Consider the following 22,494-nt stretch of genomic DNA (forward strand, 5'->3'; position numbering starts at 1 on the left):
GAAGTTTCGCAGAAGTCATGGCCTGCCCTGGACAAAAGCTCCGGCTCGCTCGTGTCCCTTTCTGCTTTTGAGAACACGTCGCAGTCGGCCATCGGGTTGAACCAAGGATGCAAATTGCGGCGTCGCACGCCGTTTAAAATTCCCAAACGGGTGGGAGTTCTCGCGTGCAAACCGTGCCGAATTCCTGCATTTGATTTCTTTCGACCATGGGTGTATATTCTTTTCGAGGAAAACCATTTGATTCCCCTGACGGCATTATTCGGGGCCAGGGCTGCAGGGCTTCGGGTGTTGAATATTCAGGCGATAAGATTGGTTGACTTATCATATGACGGTATGAACTACGCAGCATCGGCCGCCGGCCGGTGAGAACGTGCAAATGGGCTTGGGTTGCTGGACATATAAAGATCAAAGCGAAATTCGATTTCGCGCAGATTTGTTATTTGGAGGAGCGACCGGTCGTTACTCGTTTAGCCCACATGCTCTAATCCCACGGCTTACGTTCATTTCCCGTGAGCCTAACGTGGATAATTAGTTGCGTTGTTTAGTCCTAATCCGCGGCGTGTGTTTCCTCTCAGAAGTACGCGAGATCGAACTGATTTACAGAAATAATGGAGAAGTTTAGAATACTAATTTGCAACGTTACCATGTGATGTATCATATCATGTCGACGAGGCTAGCTGGAAGGGAGATTTGATTTAGTCTGCTCTTGGTCGACATCGTGACAGTGGTATATTTATACAGCCGTATGTTGTACCATCGTATCTCGACGAAATCACTAATGTACAAAAGCTATGCATAAACAAGAACCAGTTGGCCAACACCACTTTCCCCTGTGGAAAAGTACACGCACGCATGCACTGTGGTAATCGCCGGCGAACGCCGACCAGGAGTCAAATTTCTTGTGCTTGCATGTACACTGCTATCCACATCGACGAACACATAATTTTCCCAAGCGAATCCATCCCCACGTGACGTATAAATTTCGTTAAAATGGTAACGTTCAAAGTCAAGGTCCTCCATTCACATGAACCAAGCCAGCAACAAGGAAGCTGCGCCCGTTGCTGACACTCCGGAAACTCGGACAGATCGTTCACCGACATGTGGGCCCATCCAGCGATCTCGTTGTCAAGAAGGTCGGCGTCCGATAAGAGAATATCCTCAAGGTTTTCCGTGCTGCTCTCCAGTTTTCTTTTCCAAAAAAGGAGCCCATAAAGGCTTACTACTAGAAGGGTTTGGTTTGGATAAGCCATAATTTGTGGGAGGAACGGAAAAGTCGTCGTGCTTGTGCACGCAGTGGTGCATGCTCTGGCCCGTGGGCCGTGGAGCCGTCCGTTGACTGGGCAGCCAGCGAGCTGCGAGCGAGAGAGCCGTCGTGCGGGCCCCACCGCACGATCGTGGAGGCGACGTGGCCTGATCTGGCCGCTCGGTTGCGTTTGAAATTTCTTAGCGCAGTGGGCTTCCCTCCCTATATATACCCCAGGGACTTGGAGCCTTGTGTCCCATCTCCAATCCCCTTCCTTTGGCTGCTCTCCTCGTGTGGCTCTGCGGAGAAACACTCGCTGCTTGTCTAGCTTCCATTATATCGGCGTAGCTTGACCGGCCGGCTTGCGAGGATGCCGGGCGGAGGGTTCGCTGTGTCGGCGCCGTCCGGCGTGGAGTTCGAGGCCAAGATCACGCCCATCGTCATCATCTCCTGCATCATGGCGGCCACCGGCGGCCTCATGTTCGGCTACGATGTCGGCATCTCAGGTAACCCGATATACTCCTATACTCTACATGTCCATGCAGTTTTTTCCCGCGATCGATCATCTCCCTCCATGCATGTGCGTGCGTTGCGTGCTCCCGTGGTAGCTCTGGAAAATCATGTCAAATCCGCCTCACATGCATGGTTTAGGGTTCCATGCCGTCCTCGTCGATCCGCGCGTATGTTATCCATAATGGAACCACGCATGAAAGAGAGGAGTTTAATTGACTCCATGGCTATGGCGTTTACTTGTGGCTGCCGTCTCTCCTCTTCATATGGCGAAGCAGATAACCACGGATAATTGGAACGAAGTTAATGCAATTGATCCTCCTCATTAACTACCACGCACCGGCCAGCCGATAATTCAAACTCTTTCCTATTTACTCCATTGTGAACACTATCCAGTTTTCTGGCCAGGATCATGCATATATACACGCTCCTGTGCTAGCTGTATGATTCTGTGACTGATACCCCGTATATATAAGAATTAATATTATACTATATTTGGAAGAAAGTAGAGAGTAACTGCTGCCATCTTGCCACCTACTTTGATAGGCTGTTAAGTCAACCCATTTGTACATCTTCAGATCACGTACGTCTGATTCAACAAAGCTGTCTTTTGTGTGGACACGTTGCCTTTTGGTGTAGTGTAGTATTAATGAATTCTTAGTAAAACTAATTAAGAAAATCTTATCCATTTCTTTCACAGCGTCCAGCTCGATTAACAGCCATTTCTAAGATCCAAAAACTGATGGTTTTTGCAGGCGGAGTGACATCGATGGACGATTTCCTGCGTGAGTTCTTCCCGGCGGTGCTGCGCCGGAAGAACCAGGACAAGGAGAGCAACTACTGCAAGTACGACAACCAGGGCCTGCAGCTCTTCACCTCATCGCTCTACCTCGCCGGCCTCACCGCCACCTTCTTCGCCTCCTACACTACCCGCCGCCTCGGCCGCCGCCTCACCATGCTCATCGCCGGCGTCTTCTTCATCATCGGCGTCATCTTCAACGGGGCCGCCCAGAACCTCGCTATGCTTATCATCGGCAGGATCCTGCTCGGCTGCGGCGTCGGTTTCGCCAACCAGGTTAGCACAAATTTCCACCAGCTTCAGAATTGTATATTTTTTTAATACCAGTAAGCAAGGTTACGTACGTGTACGCAGCAACATTTGATATGTACGTACTCCTAGGTAACTTAAGTCAAAAGATCTTGGTAGAAACCGAAGTCAAACATGTAAAGCTAGCGGTGGCTTGTTTGAGAAAAATACTCCCTCCTTTCCGGTTTACAGGGCTCATCTCAATTTTTTCGTTTTTTCAATTTAAAGGGCTCATCTCCATCTCCTATTGAGATTCCAAGGTGCATTAAATCTTTGCATGTAGTAATTAAAAAGGAACTCCCCAATGCATGTAACTTTCATACTCCCTCCGTCCGAGTTTATTAGGCCCGTGGGCAACCGGACGCTGTCCCTATTTACAAGGCCCTTATGCAACCGGAGTATTTTCTCCACGCCTCGTTTCCTTCATTCGCACTTAATAAGGCAACAAATAGCTTGATTTTCCTTTATCAGCTGGCGCATGCGTCCCTCGTATTGGGTACAGCCGCTACATTAAAGTGAGCATGGGGCTGCATGCAGGTAGGTGCGCGCATGCAGCGAGATTTGATTGTTTTGGCAGTTAATTTGGTGCAGAAGCCGAAGTATAATGGTGCTAATTCGAGGGAATTATTAGTTCTGCCTTGGTACCTGTAATTTGGTCTAAGGGCCCAATAAACCCGGACGGAGGGAGTACTCATCTAGTAGTCAAGCATGCATGCACTACAATTAATTCAAATTAATGCATCATTTTAATTTGGGTAGTTTTGTAAAGTACAAGATACATTCCTCCATACATCAAGTGTCTTGGTTGATGAGATTTTAAATTTGAGCCTTATAAACCGAAAAAGAGGGAGTATGTAGTAATAGCACGCATGCGCGAGACATAATTTTCCGTGTCTATGAAAATGACGTAACCCGTGCGCAGTTTCTTCCTCGTTTGCTGGCAATTAGTCACCGTCCACGTCCACGGTAGCATCAAAGAATCTTTGGACCAAAACTAAACCTACTGGTCCTACCAGTTTTTACGTCCAGATTAATGCTCTAGATATGAACTACTGTTGCATTTTATACGTACTAGCTGCAGTACGTATGTAGTAGGAGTACATCGTATCCGTCTCATGTTTCCCGGAATTTAGGGGTCAAACGTACAAACCATGTGGCGGTGCATGACTCGTGTTGGCGCACGAGGACACCTTCCATTGGTGGCATCGCCTCACCTCTCGCGATAAACTTGTTAAGTTCAAGATTCCGATGCTGGCCGCGACTCCAGGCTTAGAAATTACTGGCCCAAATGGTAGGAGAAGCTTGGGCCAACCAACAGGTGATAGGTGTAAGCTTGCAGCTTATCTCGTTGGCTTCTCTTGGTTTTACTAGTCTGCTGGTGTGGCTGCCCTTCTCTTTAGTTGTCCCAAGTTGCTATCAACTTGGACTAGTTGTAGAATATACAAACACAGCGGCTTTGGATTCTTCTGTTTTTGGCTGTCGAAACTTTTATTTTAGTACCGAAATTGCTTCACGGGCGATACTTCCGCACGATCTGTGAACGATTCTTCCTTCACGTCCAAATTTCATGCTTGCACGCACGCCGAATCGCTGTCATGGAGGATCGTTCAGGCATCGGGCGCAAATCTATCATGTGCATAGCAACGCTCTTTTAGTAGCAGCAAGCAGGTGCGGTTGTTCACGTCTAGGCCACACGGGTCGCAATACGAAGCGGGCCTACCTGATAGAGTAGTTCTACATAAACTTAGATGCTTGTTGGACCAAAATTGTATCTTTGATGCTTGACTTGGAGGTGCACTTCGCTTGGACTCTTCGTCGAACACTGAAAAAAAAAAAACAATGTGTCTATGGCCTGTACCTCGTAGCGGGGAGGTTTCTCGATTGAAAATGCCAAGAATTTGTGCGCTAGTGATGCATTAGATTACTACACGGATCAACGCACTGATTGAGCGTCAGTTAGGGATGTCAACCGGGTCCTGTTTAATCCCGTTTAAAGTTCACTTATAATATGATAGTTCAAATAGGTTTTTTGTTTGTTTGAAGAAAATGAAGTATCAAGCTAGCAAAAACTAACTAAACGGAATTGTGGACGCCATTTATTTGCCACCTACATCCCTAGCGTCAGTTTGCAAATTATGCACACACTAACCGACTAACGTACAAAATAATAACATAACGTACTTGTGTATAATAGGAGTATATAAACGCATCTAGACTCAATTATGTAGTACGAAGCAGGCAAGACAGCATGCATGTGTGCCAGAACTGGCTCGAGTAGGAGTAGATCATTAGTCCAACAATATTTTATTACTTAATTCCAACGCTTCTGATTAGACCCGCTGATTAAGAGATTCCGATGGTGATAGGTGGTGCGCTTCTGACACTTTATTTGTACGGTCACTGATTTTCTTGGCAGTAGGAAAGCATGCTAGGTGATTTGTTTTAGCGTAGTCACATGCTAGTAATATCGCAAGAAAAGGGGGAAAAAGGGAAGAGAACCTTCTGGGCCCAATGGGCCTCGTTAAGGCCGTCTGCATTTGACGACCCATTTCGTGATTTCACCGCCTCTTAAATAAAAAACTCTAACGAAACGAACAACTGTGGTGCAGGCCGTTCCCCTGTTCCTGTCTGAGATCGCGCCGACGAGGATCCGCGGCGGGCTCAACATCCTGTTCCAGTTGAACGTGACCATCGGCATCCTGTTCGCAAACCTGGTCAACTACGGCACCAGCAAGATCCACCCGTGGGGCTGGCGGCTGTCGCTGTCGCTGGCTGGCATCCCGGCGGCGATGCTCACCCTGGGCGCGCTCTTCGTCACCGACACCCCCAACAGCCTCATCGAGCGCGGCCACCTGGAGGAGGGCAAGGCGGTGCTCAAGCGGATCCGCGGCACCGACAACGTGGAGCCGGAGTTCAACGAGATCGTGGAGGCAAGCCGCATCGCGCAGGAGGTGAAGCACCCGTTCCGGAACCTGCTCCAGCGCCGCAACCGCCCCCAGCTGGTCATCGCCGTGCTGCTCCAGATCTTCCAGCAGTTCACGGGGATCAACGCCATCATGTTCTACGCCCCCGTGCTGTTCAACACGCTGGGGTTCAAGAGCGACGCGTCGCTCTACTCGGCGGTGATCACGGGCGCCGTCAACGTGCTGGCCACGCTGGTGTCGGTGTACGCCGTGGACCGCGCCGGGCGGCGGGCGCTGCTGCTGGAGGCCGGCGTGCAGATGTTCCTGTCGCAGGTGGTGATCGCCGTGGTGCTGGGCATCAAGGTGACGGACAAGTCGGACAACCTGGGCCACGGGTGGGCCATCCTGGTGGTGGTCATGGTGTGCACCTACGTGGCCTCCTTCGCCTGGTCCTGGGGCCCGCTGGGGTGGCTCATCCCCAGCGAGACGTTCCCGCTGGAGACGCGGTCGGCGGGGCAGAGCGTGACGGTGTGCGTCAACCTGCTCTTCACCTTCCTCATCGCGCAGGCCTTCCTCTCCATGCTCTGCCACCTCAAGTTCGCCATCTTCATCTTCTTCTCGGCCTGGGTGCTCGTCATGTCCGTCTTCGTGCTCTTCTTCCTCCCGGAGACCAAGAACGTGCCCATCGAGGAGATGACCGACAAGGTGTGGAAGCAGCACTGGTTCTGGAAGCGCTTCATGGACGACGACGACCAACACCACAACATCGCCAACGGCAAGAACGCCACCGTCTGAAAAGTGTTGCTCCTACTATGTAACGCTGCCTGCCTGCCTGCACAACTCGACTTAGAAAGAGGAAAGATGGATACTGAGCTTTATCGATCGATCTCATCTCGAGTGCAGACACTTTCAGTCGCGAGCCCAACTATTACACTGCTTCCATGCGACGAGGAACAGCGGGCAGTGTGGTAGTAAACCTTGCAGTTCTATATACCCCCTCGGTCCCAAAATAACCACGTCAATTATTTTGGGACAGAGGGCAGCAGTGTAGAGTATTTCGATGTTTCTTGTTTAGTAGTAGTAGTATCCTTTATGTGTCTATTTGTTTGGAAGTTGGTCTCTGTCTCTCTGACAATGCGAGCCTACCTGTATACAGCACCTTGTAAAACTGATGTTGCGATTCGTTAATGCACAGCAGTAATGTTCCACAATCACCTCTCTTTTAGTCAGCTATGTCATCATCCGCCCTTCTAAAGTGCTAGCAGGTTTTTGCCTACCGAACACTTGCAGCAGGTTTCTTGTTAATGCTCAAGCTCTGTTATTCTGTTACAAACTCTCTGGTCGCTCCTTGTGACCAGCTCCTTATTAACAGTGGGAAAGAATGGTTGCTAAACCTGCTGATTAATTGTAACGATGACGAGAGCGACGTGTTCTTATGCTTATATGGCACATCTCGCATTTACGGAGTGATCTTACTCACGATAAAGAGGTTCCCTCGATGGCTGCTACGGTGGACTTTTTGGAGAGTTATATGAAGTATATTGGAGATGCTAGTAAGTATAGAACAGAGGAAATTATTAAGGGTAAAATGCCGGCCGGTCGATGATTGGACTTTACCTGAAGTAAGAGTGGTCGCAGCTCCTAAGCTTTGGCTGCGTCCTCCCACTGATTACGTTGCTCTGTCAGTGGATGGGTCCTTTTCAGGCTAGTCTGGTGCAGCGGCGGCAGGGATAATTCTCCGACATCACAATGGATCAGTTATTTTTGCTGCATATCGGTTTATTTTCAATTGCAATGATGCACTGGAAGCGGAGTTACATGCAATCATGCAAGGAATGGCCCTTGCTTTACAACATTCTAACCTTCCAATCTGATTCAAGTGAAGCTTTGTCTAGTCTTATAGGAGATGGACTAGTTCGTTCTGCCTATAGACATGTGGTGGCTGAAATTAAGGAGTTGATAAAAGACAAGGAGTTTATTCCTCTGAAATTATGTAGGGATCAAAATAGAGTTGCTGACCGTTTGGCAAATTATAGTCGTTGAGAATATACCATGGCTGTGTGGTTGCACCTTTTTTTTAAGGCAAAGCAAAGCTTTATAGATTAACCTAACACACAAACAACCACTGAAGGCGGTACAATAGTGTTAAACTCCATACAATCACCAGGTAGACACATACGACCTATTTGGCCTAACTCATGTGCTACAGAATTTTCATTACGCCTACAAGCACGCACTCTGTGATGCGCAAACCAAAGCTTCAGCTGGAATTTGATGTCTTCGATGATTACATCATATGGGGAGGAGTCGACCTTGCGGACGTCCATTGCATCAGCCAGCAATTGCGAGTCTGTCTCAAAGACTACTCCGATTGCTCCTATTTCAGCGGCAATGGTCACTGCGGGGCCATTGCATTTATTTCCGCCCCAAACGTGTCCTGGGTGTTCTCCTGCCGGCCTGCGCGGGCGGCGACGACCTCGCCTGCTGCATCGCGGACCACAGCACCCCAGCCACAAAAATTACTGGCCGGCGTAAAGGCCCCGTCCAGGTTTATCTTGAGCTCATCTCCATTTGGTGGATGCCACTTCCCAGCAAGATTTTCCTTTTGTTTGAGCACGAAAACATGTTCATACTCAAATGCACTGCTTCTCACCCGGCGCACCACCTCAGAGGCACTGAGCGCCATCTCCCCTTCTCGCACTTTATTTCTGTTATTCCACCACTGCCACCATGAGGTGACGATTAATACTCGCTTTGTCTCCTACAGCTTCCACGAAGAGTCCAGCATTGCATGCACGTTGTTGATTTTCTCAAGCTCCGATCTCTCAGTTTCGAGACCAAGCTCTCGCCAAATTTGTTTCACATGCTTGCACTTAATAAATAGGTGTGCTCCATCCTCCTCATTCCTACCACAAAACAAACATTTGGAGTTCTCCAGTTTAATACCTCTCCGCTGCAGGTTCGCACATATGGCCAGGGATTCATGTCTGATTCTCCATACGAACATCTGTAGCTTCCTCGGACATGGCATCTTCCAGATCCATTTCCTGTTTGGTCTGTATGTCTTTCCAGTTGTCCAGCAGCAGAGGAATTCGACCCTGGGGCGCCATTCTGCTCGTGCCTGCGTAGCTCGACATGCACTTTGTATGCGCTTTTAACAAAATGATTCCCTTTGCTGTCGAAGTGCCATGCTATGAAATCGTCCACTCCGTCCCTAAGTGGGATTTGTAAAATTAGCCTGGCATCCTCGGCACAAAAGGTATCTCTTACAAGTCTTTCGTCCCACCCACCAGAAATCGAACAGATTAGCTCCTCCACATGAGTTAGCAGGCTTGGTCCCCTAGGTGTGATAACCGGCCGCGACCAAGGCCTTGGCAACCAAGGATCATTCCAGATATCCACGCTGGAACCATCACCTATTCGCCAAATATACCCCTGCTTGATAAGCTCTAATCCGCGAAGAATGCTCCGCCAGGAATATGAGATGCCATCATGGGGGATCGCCTCCAAGGCACTACAGTGGGGAAAGTACCTAGCCTTGAGCAACTTGGCGCACAAACTCTCCGGGTTCTGAATCAACCTCCAACCCTGTCGAGATAACATGGCAATGTTGAAGTTGTGCATTTCTCGGAACCCCAGGCCGCCCATAGCTTTAGTCTGTGTCAATTTATCCCAACTCAACCAATGCATAGGGTTCTTTTTGTCCTGTTGGCTCCACCAAAATTTTCCCAGTAGGGTGTTCAACTCAGTACAAAAAGTTTTAGTTAGATCAAAATTTAGTTAGATCAAAACATGACATTGCAAAGGTTGGGATTGCCTGTGCCACTGCTTTAACCAGGGCCTCCTTACTCTCCTTTGCCAGCAGTCGCTCTTGCCAACCATAGACCCGGCCACACATGCCCTTTTTGATATAAGCAAATGCTTTTTTCCTGGATCGTACCACATGAACAAGGAGCCCGAGATACCTATCGTTCCAGTTTTCACTCATGATGCCTAGAGAGCTCTTGATCGAGTTCTTATCCACCTCACTGGTGTTAGGGCTGAACATTATAGCTGACTTCTCTATGTTGATACACTGCCCCGAACACGCTTCATACAATTGTAGGACCTACTGTAATGCTTCTGCCTCCTGCTTATTTGCCTTGAATAGAAGCATTGAGTCATCAGCAAAGAACAGATGTGAGACACATGGTGCACTCTGGCACACTCTAACACATTCACGCTACCTCTCTGTTGGGGATATAACTATCAGGCATGACCCGCCCAAGAGGGGCCGGGTCATACCTAAGGCGATTCATTATTATGAAGCCCACGAAGATACTTGAAGATGGCGGTTCAACTAAGGGCCCAAGGCCCAAAGGTGACTTAAGGCCTGTAGAGATAAACCGCCATGTATGTATGACTTATATTGTAAGGCAAGAATAGATAGTCACCGAGCCGGACACTGTTTATGAGCCGGCCGGGACTTTGTGAGCCGCTGGGAGTCGACCTCTGTATATAAAGGGACGACCCGGCGGCAGTTCAGGACAAGTAACAACAGATCGAAAACTAGGTCAAGCGGATTCGCTCCCTGGTAATCGAGACATAAGCAATACCACCCAAAATTGGATTGTAGGCTTTTACCTTCACCGCAAGGGGCCGAACCAGTATAAGCCCCGTGTCCTTTGTACCGATTAACCCCTTTAAGCTTCCTAGTTGCGATGGCTCCACGACTAAGTCCTTTTGCTAGGACATCTGCCGCAACCTTTCCACAATAGTTGGCGCCCACCGTGGGGCCAGCGCACGGTGGGTTTGAGTTCTTGAAGGGCAGCTTCGAAGGGCTCAAAGGATACGCTGTGGGCCGGATGACCAATAGTCGTCGCGGCAAGCTCTACATCGACGACGCAGGCTGGGGCCCCGAAGCTGGCTCAATAGAGTACGTGTACAGGGTCCCCTTCGGCGGAATCCACGTCTTCATCAGCAAGATCGACGAGCCGGGCCCTGAGCCAGACATCTGCACTGACATTGTCGAGACAGCGTGTGAGACCCGCCCGAGCTCAGCCCGCCGTGAAGCGTGCCTTCGTGCGATGCATCCATGGAGGGGAATTTTCTGAAGGGTCTGTGTCTGGCAGTGAGACGGCCATCTACTCTGATGGTGAGTCGTCCACGGGTGAGACGGATTCATTGTATCAACTGCAAGATGGCGGGCTTGGGGGTTGTTCCGATGGCAGTAGTATTCGGACCCCTTTGAGCCGCCGAGCAGAGTCGGGATCTTCATGGTGGTACCCAGCCTGGGCTAAATTCTTCAATTGCGGCAACAATGACTTCTGGGCCAGCAGCGATGACAGCAACCGGGACAGGAGGCCCTGTGCGCCCGCTGGCTCAGGTTTTGATGTCTCTGATGGATAAATTGACGGCTCTGCTAACAGCCGTGGTTAACCCGGTGAATCAAGTTCAACATGATGTGGAGGTAGCGCAGCTACGTGAGGAGATAACACAAGCTAAAGAAGACTTGGCGGCAGAGGACGTCAGGATGACCGTGGAACGGGCGACTCTGGATGCCGAGGCTCAGCAGATTCAGGCGCAGACCTTTCAGCTTACAATGGATCAGAACAGGTCTAATGAGGTCATGAGAAGAAGGCACCAGTCCCGTCTGCCTATGGTGTATGAGCCTAGAAACCTTTTCCGCACGCCTGGTGCAGGGCCCAGTAACCCGCCGGAGGTAAACCGGACTGCGGCACCTGGGGCAGGAACACCGGTTCAGCCACGTGTGATGGAACCCCCACGTCCGAATACTGCTTCGCTTCAGCATGTACCAACGCAGCCAGGTCATTATTCTAATCCACTGGAGAACATGATTGCTGCGGCAGCGTGATTGGCAGCTCTCCCAGTCGATGGCGACTCTCCGACGGCGGTTGAAACATGAAGGGTCAGAGAACTTCTTCAGATGGCCTTAGCACAACAGGAGGCGTATTCTTACAATAGAGACATGATTCATTCAACTCCACGTCCAAGCCGAAGCCAGAGTTATAGCAGGCACATGGACTCACCAGCCGTTTCAAGCAATGCCCAGCGACGTGATCAGCTGCGCGGGCACGACCCGACACGTGATGGAGCTCTTAACTTGCGTGATCAGGACAAAGTGCATCAACAAATTGAGCAGGCGGCTTAGATGGCCGCTCAGCAGGCGGCTTATTAGCCCATCCCGGTTTATCCGACGACTTCAATTGAGGCTGGCATGACCGCTAGGACTGGGGGCGTACCTTGTTTGGTACCGACTCTACATAACGAGCGTTTGCCCAAGGATTTCAAGGGACCTCGAAAGGTGCCTAATTACACAGCCGACTTACAACCTGGGGCATGGATCGAAAGCTATGAGATTGCCATGGAACTATTAGAAGTCAGTGACGCTGCAATGGCCAAGTACTTCACCATGATGTTGGATGGAACGCCCCGTACTTGGTTGAAGGGGCTGCCACCTAATTCCATCGGTTCATGGGCAGAGTTAAAGGTCCGGTTTGTTCAGAACTTTAAAGACACATGCAAGTAGCCCATGTCAATTGTGGACTTAACTAATTGCAAGAAAGAGGAGGGTCAATCAACGACCCATTGGGTGTGTCGGGTCAAGGCCATAATACATTCATCTGATAAGATGGACGCCGGCTCTGTAGAGAAAATTGCCGTTTTGAGCCTCTGAAACAGAAGCTGGGGCGGCTCAAGCACGATTGTAATGACATGGGCCAGCTGATGGCGGCTCTAGTCAAGTATGCCGACTCTGATAGTACCAAGGATCTCGAGTCCGACGATGAGAAGACAGGGAAGGGAAAGAAGAACGGCAACGCAAAGGGCCCGCAGCATAACCCGGCGAGTCAAGGGGGCAATAAAAAATGTAAGGCTGATGGTAGCTCGGATTTTGTGGCTAACACCAATGCACATGGCAACAATCAACGATGAAAGGGGAGGTCGCCTCCTCGATCTAGCGGGTCAGGTCCCACTTTTGAGCAGTTGCTAAATGAGCCCTGTCCAAGGCATGGCACTCAAGAGAAGCCGACCACTCACCTGTGGAAGGATTGTACAATTATGAAGGCTTTGAAAAATTCTAACATGTTTGACAACAATCATGGGTCGGGCGGCGGCTCAGGCGGTGGCGGTTTTCATGGTTCGGGCTCTAATTCCGGCTTTCAGGGCCACCAAAATAATCGGGGGGTTATAACCAACAATGCGACCAAGGGGGTCAGCAGCAGCAGCAGTCTGGATATCAGAGTAATCCAAAGCAGCTGAATAGTGGACAGTATCACGTTTTCACCACAAGTTTGTGCAAGCGGGACCATAAGCTTCACAAGAGGGCAGTGAACGCTGTTGAGCCAACAGTTCCCCAGTACTTGCGATGGTCTGAGCAACCCGTTATGTGGAGTCGAGCGGATCACCCACCCCGGGTTGACAACCCGGGTCACTTGGCTTTGGTGGTGGCACCTCAAGTTGGGGGATACAAGTTTACTAAAGTGCTCATGGATGGAGGTAGCAACATTAATATCCTTTATTATGAAATCTTCCGTTGCATGGGGTTAACTGATAAGAATCTTAAGCAGTCAAATACTGTTTTCCATGGTGTGGTTCCTGGTAAATCGGCATACCTAGTTGGCAAGATTGAACTGGAGGTAGCCTTTGGAGATGAGCACGACTCTAGGGCTGAGAAGTTAACTTTTGAAGTGGTCAAAATCAAGAGCCCGTATCATGCTTTGTTTGTACGGCCGACTTATGCCAAGTTCATGGCGCGACCGTGTTAGGTTTATCTGTAGCTCAAGATGCCGGTTACAAGGGGACCATCATGGTTCATGGCAGTCGGAAGGTAGCCTTGGAGTGTGAAGAAGGAGACGCGGCTTATGCTGAGTCGATCTGTGCAACGGAAGAGTTGAAGTTTTACAAGGATAATGTTGATCCGGCTGATATGACATCTTTGAAAAAGCCAACTACAGAGCATGACCCGGTAATGAAGTTTAAATCGGCCGATGACACCAAGCTTGTTGATTTCGTTCCTGGCGACTCATCCAAGCAGTTCAGTATCAATGCTAATCTAGATCCCAAATAGGAAAGCGCGCTCATCGAGTTCATCCGTGAGAACCGGGACATCTTTGCATGGAAACCTCCTGACATGTCGGGTGTACCGAGAGAACTTGCTGAGCACACTCTCAATATTGATCTGAAATTTAAGCCAGTTAAGCAGTTTCTTCGGCGGTTTAATGAGGAGAGGCGTAAGGCCATTGGCGAGGAGGTGGCCCGACTCTTGGTAGCTGGGTTCATTATTGAAGTATTTCATCCTGAGTGGTTGGCTAACCCGGTGCTAGTGCTCAAGAAGAATGGCACTTGGCGTATGTGTGTGGATTACACGGACTTGAACAAGGCTTGTCCCGCTGATCCCTTTGCTCTCCCTCATATTGATCAAATCATTGATGCTATGACGGGTTGTGGGCGTTTGAGTTTTTTGGATGCTTATTCTGGATATCATTAGATCAAGATGGCAGTTAAGGACCAGGAGAAGACAACTTTTATTACTCCTTTTGGAGCCTTCTGCTATGTTTGTATGCCTTTTGGGCTCAAGAGTGCCCAGGCGACTTCTCAGCGCTATTTACAGAATTGTCTTCATACTCACATTGGGCATAATGTTCATGCTTATGTGGATGATATTATGGTGAAATCCAAAGAGAAGGAAACCTTGATAGATAACTTAAGGGAGACCTCTGATAATCTCTGGGTCTACAATATGATGCTTAACCCGGCCAAGTGTGTCTTTGGTGTGCCGGCAGGCAAGCTTTTGGGATTTCTGGTTTCTAACAGAGGCATTGAGGCTAACCCATAAAAAATCAAGGCTATTACCTCCCTGGCGATATCCAAGTCTATCAATGATGTCCAGCATCTGGCGGGTCGTATTGCAACTTTAAGCCGGTTCATAAGCCGGTTAGGTGAGAAGGCCATACCACTGTACCAGATGATGAAGAAAACAGACGACTTTGTTTGGAGTGATGCTGCTGATGATGCATTTGAAGATTTGAAGAGGCAGCTAGCTGAGCTTCCGGTCCTTGCTGCTCCCATTGATGAGGAGCCATTATTGTTATATGTGGCTGCTAACACACGTGCTGTCAGCGTGGCCATTGTGGTGGAGCACAAGGAGGCTGGCAAAGAGTATCCGGTTCAATGGCCGGTTTACTACATCAGTGAGGTGCTTATTGAGTCCAAGCAGAGATATCCACATTGGTAGAAGCTTGTTTATGGGGTGTTCATGGCCAGCCGGAAGCTTAAACAATACTTTCTGGGTCATCCCATCACTGTGGTCAGTTCTGCTCCTTTAGGAGATATCATTCAAAACAGAGAAGCCACAGGACGAGTCACCAAGTGGGCCATTGAGCTTGGGCCTCATGGTTTAAAGTATGTGCCACGCACTACTATCAAGTCTCAAGCATTGGTGGATTTCATCAATGATTGAACAGAGCTGCAGATGCCTGAAGATAAGCCGGACAACACATATTGGACTATTCACTTTGATGGGTCTAGGCAATTGGAGGGCTCGGGGGCTAGAGTTGTTTTAGCTTCCCCTTGAGGTGACAAATTTTGTTATGTGCTAAGGTTGATGTTTCCTTGTACTAACAATGCAGCTGAGTATGAGATCTTGCTCCATGGTCTTCGGATAGCTAAAGAGATGAGCTTAAGCCAGGTAAGGTGCTTTGGCGACTCAAATTTGGTAGCTCAACAAGTCTCAGGCAAATGGGATTCCAAGGATCCCCTCATGGCGGCTTATCGCCGTGAAGTTGATGTTGTTGCTGGACACTTCAAGGGTTATCAAGTGGAGCACATTGATCGTAGAAAGAATGAGGCGGCTGATGCTTTAAGCCAGTTGGGATCTCAGCATAAGCCGGTACCACCGAACACTTCCTTGGATATTCTACATAATCCTTCTGTTAAGTTACCTACAGAGGAAGACTTGGCTGTTCCTGACCCAGAAGCACAGCTGGTGGCGGCTCTTCACGTCATCCCAGATTGGACAGTGCCATACTTGGCTTATATGACCCGGGGCGAGTTTCCTGAGGATGAAACCTTGTCTAGGCAGATAACCCGGCGGTCTAAGTCAATGACAATTGCCAATGGCGAGTTGCATCATCACAGTGTCACTGGGGCGTTTCAGTGTTGTATCTCTCCTGAGGAAGGTCAAGAGATTCTTCGTGAGATTCATAAAGGAGATTGTGGCCATCATGCCGGGTAAAAGTCCCTTGTGGCCAAAGCTTTTCGTCATGGGTTTTTTGGCCGACGGCTCATGCTGATGCAGAGGATCTGGTCAGTAAATGTGATGGTTGTCAGAAATTCTCACGGCGAGCTCACGTACCGGCTCAGGAATTGAGGATGATTCCAATTACTTGTCCGTTTGCAGTGTGGGGGCTTGACATGGTTGGGCCTTTTAAAAGGTCCAAGGATAAAAAGACCCACCTCTTGGTGGCGGTTGACAAATTCACAAAGTGGGTTGAAGCAGAGCCGGTAGTAAGTGTGACGCGGCAACGATGGTTCATTTCATGAAAAAGGTGATTTTCCGTTTTGGCTTTCCCCACAGTATCATAACTGATAATGGCACTAACTTGTCCAAGGGTGCCATGGAGGAATTTTGTCAGCGTGAGCATATATGGCTTGATGTTTCATCAGTAGCTCACCCCCAATCCAATGGTCAAGCCGAAAGAGCCAATCAGGAGATTTTGAAAGGCATCAAGCCCCGGCTTCTGGTTCCTTTGCAACGGACGCAGGGTTGTTGGGTGGAGGAGCTACCATCAGTGTTATGGAGTATCAATACTACCCCCAACAGATCTATGGGTTACACCCCTTTCTTCATGGTTTATGGAGCAGAGGCGGTTATTACTAGTGACATCCGTCATGACTCGCCCCGCGTGGCGGCTTACGTTGAAGCTGATAATGAACAAGCACGTCAGGATGCACTTGACATGTTAGATGAAAAGCGTGACTTGGCAGCAGACCGCTCGGTGATTTACCAACAAGACCTGCGCCGTTATCACAGCCGTCGGGTTAAGTCTAGAACCTTTCAAGAAGGTGATTTGGTGCTCCGGCTCATCCATGATCAAACTGATGCACACAAGTTATCCCCACCTTGGGAAGGGCCCTTTGTGGTCAGCAAGAACTTGAACAATGGGTCATACTACCTTATCGATGTTCGAGAGCATAAAGACTCGCATAAGTCGGAGGAGGAGACCTGTCGGTCGTGGAATATTGCTCATCTTCGGTCTTACTACACTTGAGCTACCGGCTCTTATGATGTACATATTTTTGATGATGTATATATTATGATAAGTAATAAAGTAGGACCTATGTTCTTTTCCTCCTCAAATGATTATATGTCTTCATCATCATAATTCCAACGACCAATTGGGGGCTACTTATCATATTCGAATAATGTCTTAAACCCTTTTTTGTCCGACTTTGATCGTATTCAAATCATAGTCGTCATCATCATAATCCTTCACTGTGACGCCCCCGATTCAATCATACACTAATCATGCACGCAAATGTGTACGATCAAGATCAGGGACTCACAGGAAGATATCACAACACAACTCTAAAGCATAAATAAGTCATACAAGCATCATAATACAAGCCAGGGGCCTCGAGGGCTCGAATACAAGTGCTCGATCATAGACGAGTCAGCGGAAGCAACAATATCTGAGAACAGACATAAGTTAAACAAGTTTGCCTTAAGAAGGCTAGCACAAACTGGGATACAGATCGAAAGAGGCGCAGGCCTCCTGCCTGGGATCCTCCTAACTACTCCTGGTCGTCGTCAGCGGCCTGCATGTAGTAGTAGGAACCTCCAGTGTAGTAGGAATCATCGTTGACGGTGGCATCTGGCTCCAGGGCTCCAGCATCTGGTTGCGACAACCAGGTAAAAGCAAAAGGGGGAAAAGAGGGAGAAAAGCAACCGTGAGTACTCATCCAAAGTACTCGCAAGCAAGGAGCTACACTACATATGCATGGATATATGTGTAAAGGGCCATATCAGTGGACTGAACTGCAGAATGCCAGAATAAGAGGGGGATAGCTAGTCTTATCGAAGACTATGCTTCTGGTCACCTTCGTCTTGCAGCATGTAGAAGAGAGTAGATTGAAGTCCTACAAGTAGCATCTCCAATGTAGCATCTCCAACTAGCATCTCCAGTCGCATCGCATAGCATAATCCTACCCGGCGATCCTTCCCTCGTCGCCCTATGGAAAAGCGATCACCGGGTTGTCTGTGGAACTTGGAAGGGTGTGTTTTATTAAGTATCCGGTTCTAGTTGTCATAAGGTCAAGGTACAACTCCAAGTCGTCCTGTTACCGAAGATCACGGCTATTCGAATAGATTAACTTCCCTGCAGGGGTGCACCAACTTACACAACACGCTCGATCCCATTTGGCCGGACACACTTTCCTGGGTCATGCCCGGCCGCGGAAGATCAACACGTCGCAGCCCCACCTAGGCACAACAGAGAGGTCAGCACGCCAGTCTAAACCTAAGCGCGCAGGGGTCTGGGCCCATCGCCCTGAGCACACCTGCACGTTGCGTGGGCGGCCGGAAGCAGACCTAGCCTACTGGCGTTCCAGTCCAATCCGGCGCGCGCCGCTCAGTTGCTGACGTCACGAAGGCTTCGGCTGATACCACGACGCCGGGATACCCATAACTACTCCCGCGTAGATGGTTAGTGCGTATAGGCTCGTAACCAACTCAGATCAAATACCAAGATCTCGTTAAGCGTGTTAAGTATCCGCGAACGCCGAACAGGGCCAGGCCCACCTCTCTCCTAGGCGGTCTCAACCTGCCCTGTCGCTCCGCCACAAAGATCCACACAGAGGGCCGTCGGGACAAAGGTCCTTTCAGCCCCCAATCCGTGAATCACTCGCGGGTACTCTTCGAGCGGACCCGACTTTAGTCACCATCTGTATAGTATGTATGTATGTATAGTATATACCCGTGATCACCTCCCAAGTGATCACGGCCCGATAGTATAGCAAGGCAGACTGCCAAGAATGTAGGGCCAATTATGATAAACTAGCATCCTATACTAAGCATTTAGGATTGCGGGTAAGGTATCAATGACTGTAGCAACAATGACAGGCTATGCAACAGAATAGGAGTAACCGAACAGTAACATGCTACACTACTCTAATGCAAGCAGTATAGAGAAGAATAGGCGATATTTGGTGATCAAAGGGGGGGCTTGCCTGGTTGCTCTGGCAAGAGAGAGGGGTCGTCAACTCCGTAGTCGAACTGGGCAGCAGCAGTGTCGGTCTCGTAGTCTACCGGAGAGAAGAGGGGGAAGAAACAATGAATACCATGTAAACAGATGCATATCGATGCATGACAAGACAAGTAATGATGCTAGGCGTGCCCTAGCGTGGTATGAGGTGGTACCAGTTAAGGGGGGAAACATCCGGGAAAATATCCCCGGTGTTTCGTGTTTTCGGGCAGAGGAGCCGGAGGGGGAAAGTTGCGGGTTCGATAGGTTAGGGGTGTGTGGCGGACGAACGGACTGCGTATCCGGATTCGTCTCGTCGTTCTGAGCAACTTTCATGTATAAATTATTTTCATCCGAGCTATGGATTATTTTATATTAATTTTTAAAGTTTTAATTCATTTTCTAGAAATTACTGGATTAGTTTAATTCGAAATTATAACAGTAATTATTTTTGCCTCCTAGTGTTACTCTAGCCTATGAGTATGCCAGTGGGGCCAGCGGGGTGGGTTGACCTAATCAAAGATTGAATAGTCAAAAGATGAATAGTGTAGGCTGGTCCCATATGCCATTGTCTCAAATGATAATAAAACAACTCACTAATTTAATCAAGGGGGAGTCCCACATGTCATCTACTAGTAGATAACCTAACTACTAATTAATCCTAAACTAATTGGACATGGTTGGAAATTAGTCACGGCCGGCCACACACACAGAATACACATACGCACACACACGGAACACATAGCTAGGGGTTACTTCTGTTCCCTGTTAACACAACAAAGCATTTTGCAATTTTCATAGGATTTAATCCAGGCATCGAAAGGATTTGGTCCAGTGGGATAAAATGGAGTTTGTCATGTGTACTTTCTACTCATATTATTTTTACTCATGTTAGCACTTGATGAGTTGTTGTTTAGGGGCTGTCCAGAGAGCTAAACAGCATAGCAGCGCAAAAGCTAGCTACTACTACAGTAACTGAATGTTACTGTAGCAGAGCAGCATCATAGTAGCAACCAGCGGCGGCAGTAGTAGTAAGCAGCAGCAGATTCAGCAGAGCAGCAGCGGTGCGTGAGCAGCAAGCACGCAGCAGCAGAGAAGGCACGGGGCTAGGCGAAGGCACGCAACGGCAGCGGCCGCAAGCAGCGTGCGGGCCGGTGGGCGCGTGGCCGCGGTGCTATGCGACCATGGCGCGCGGGCGCGAGGCAGGGGAGCGGCTGGACGGCAGCAGGCGGGGCGGGCATTCATGGGTGCCGCAGGGGCGCGGACGGATGCGGCAAGGGCTCGGGGGAGCGTGGCCAGGAGCGCGGAGTGCGAAGCTCCGGACGTGACGGCCTAGCACGGGTGGGGACTCCTACGGCGAGGGATTCGAAGGGGAAAGGCGGGGAATCGGCAGAAGGGCTCACCGCGGAGGCACACGGAGGCCCGGCGAGTGACTAGGAGCAGCAGGGGATGCTCAAATCGAGGAAGATTGCCGGCGACTGGAGGTTGAAGACGATCCCGATCCGGTCGAAGCAGAGGCGCCTAACTCCAACGGGTGGCACCAGAAGACGAGGAGGGCGATGGCGAAGCTCGTGAACACGTCGGCGAGGCGAAGGGGGCTCGGTGGCCGCGTGGGCGTGCTCGACAAGGCCCAGGGAGGGCGTTGGCCATGGCCACGGTGGAGCGACGGCGGTGGCAGCGCTCGATGGATCTGGAGGAGGGGGAAGGGAGAGGAGTGGGGGGGCGAGTGGAGCAGAGCAGGCAAGTGGGAGGCGAGGGGGCCGAGGCGTCGGAGAGCTGGCGGCCTTATCCTCCTCCCAGCGTCGCCGACGAGGCGGTCGGGTGGGAGCGCGTCCAGGCGCCCGGTCGGAGGAGCAGTGAGAGGAGGGGATCGACCGCGGGTGTGGGGGGGGGGGGGGCTGGGCCGGCTCTAGTGGCTTGGGTCCAGTGAACAGGGGGCTTGTTTACCTTTTAAAAAAATCCTTTTACCTTTTGTTTACTTTTCTTTTACTGTCTATTAGTTTCCTATTTTGTTTACTAATTATTTTATTTTTATAAAATATAAAAATAGTACCTAAACTAGCATTACCAAATATACCACTGCCAATATTATTTTGGCATTTAATTAAAATAGTTTGTAACCTTATAACTTGAAAAGGTATTTAATTAATTGTTCAAGTTGCTGTTTTAGTTAATTTAGAGCATTTAAATATTTTATAAAAATGTGGTTTCTCCACCATTACTACTTACGATTTATTTGACACAACCTGAACATTTTAGTTTTAGTTTCTGAAAACTTTTGTTGTTTGCCTTTAATTCAATTTTGAAGTTGGATCGGTTTCGAACTAACGCGAGGTTAGCAACAGTAATCGTGTGACGTGGCACCATTAACGTGCGATTACTGTAGCCTAATTATCCGGGCGTCACAATTCTCCTCCACTACAAGAAATCTCGTCCCGAGATTTAAGAGGTAGTGAAAGGGGGAAGGTTTGGTAACGAATCTAGCGGGTCTTCTCATTCTGCCTTGCTCTTCTCAAAGAGGCCGGTCCAATACATTGATGTCTTCATTTCTCTGTTTCAGGTCATGATAATGCAGTCGGCATCCTTTCCTCAGGAACTCCATCGTACTTACGAGAGAATAAAGGGTGGGTATTCCGGGAGAACAGACCTCTGCAAGGTCAACTATCTGGTTGATAACATCGAGGGAGGTGTCGGAAGTAACTCTCGAATTTAAACTTAAGAAAATATCGAGAGTAAAGTAAGAAGGTACCATGAGAAGTTTCCAATGGGCAGGCAATCGTCCAATGGCCTAATCAGAAGGTGAAAGGGTTCAGAGCAACGAGAATAGGTATTGCGCCTCATACCAGAATAGATCACTAGACAGGTGGTCTGTGAATTACATACGAAGTCAAGCGCGAGGAACAACCTTGGGAACATGTGGTGTACAGGAGAGTCAGGTTTCGATCCTGTGGAACTGTGGGTTATGGGCCCACCATGTTGGTTAAAAGTAGGAAGGGCGCTGACATCTCGCACGGTCAGGGTGGCAAGGCATGTCAAAGGATAGCCTGTCAGTTATGTCGGCAACAACATCGGTACCAAGGGCGAGGAACGAAGAGAACCATCTTCCTGCTCGTTGAACGAGGCGGACCAATAGGCAAAGTTCTCGTCCATCGGCGGTTACCGGAAGTCATCAACAGTAGAAACAGGGTTACACCAGACAGGAAGGTACACCGAGGTGTTTACCTAAGCAGGGGATTACCACTGCTCGGTTAAGTAGTTTACAAGAAAGTTTGAACAAAACAACGGGAAGGAAAATGTGCTTAAACATGTATATCAGGGGTATATCCTTCCCAAGGACAAGCAGAGCAAGATATCCATGACAGGATATTATGTAGAAAACTCCTTAGGTAGGGGAGAGAAATTTCATGACATTACCCATACAACGGTGTTTGGATAATTGAGCAAGAAACATTTAGCATTGGGCTTCAAATGTTCTTGTTGAAAATCAGAGTATCACAGACATGCTTCGAG

At 49.2% G+C, this 22,494-nt stretch overlaps 1 protein-coding gene across 1 annotated transcript; it reads left to right on the forward strand.

The window, feature by feature from the left end:
* Nucleotides 1–1,477: 1,477 nt before the first annotated feature.
* Nucleotides 1,478–6,954, forward strand: LOC123092952 (sugar transport protein MST4). Its single transcript, XM_044514814.1, has 3 exons — nucleotides 1,478–1,749; nucleotides 2,509–2,828; nucleotides 5,450–6,954. The coding sequence occupies exons 1-3, from the start codon at nucleotides 1,614–1,616 to the stop codon at nucleotides 6,536–6,538; spliced, it is 1,545 nt and encodes a 514-aa protein (XP_044370749.1). The 5' UTR covers nucleotides 1,478–1,613; the 3' UTR covers nucleotides 6,539–6,954.
* Nucleotides 6,955–22,494: the final 15,540 nt, after the last annotated feature.

The sequence above is a fragment of the Triticum aestivum genome, chromosome 4B (genome assembly GCF_018294505.1).
Source record: "Triticum aestivum cultivar Chinese Spring chromosome 4B, IWGSC CS RefSeq v2.1, whole genome shotgun sequence".
NCBI classification, from domain to species: Eukaryota; Viridiplantae; Streptophyta; class Magnoliopsida; order Poales; family Poaceae; genus Triticum; species Triticum aestivum.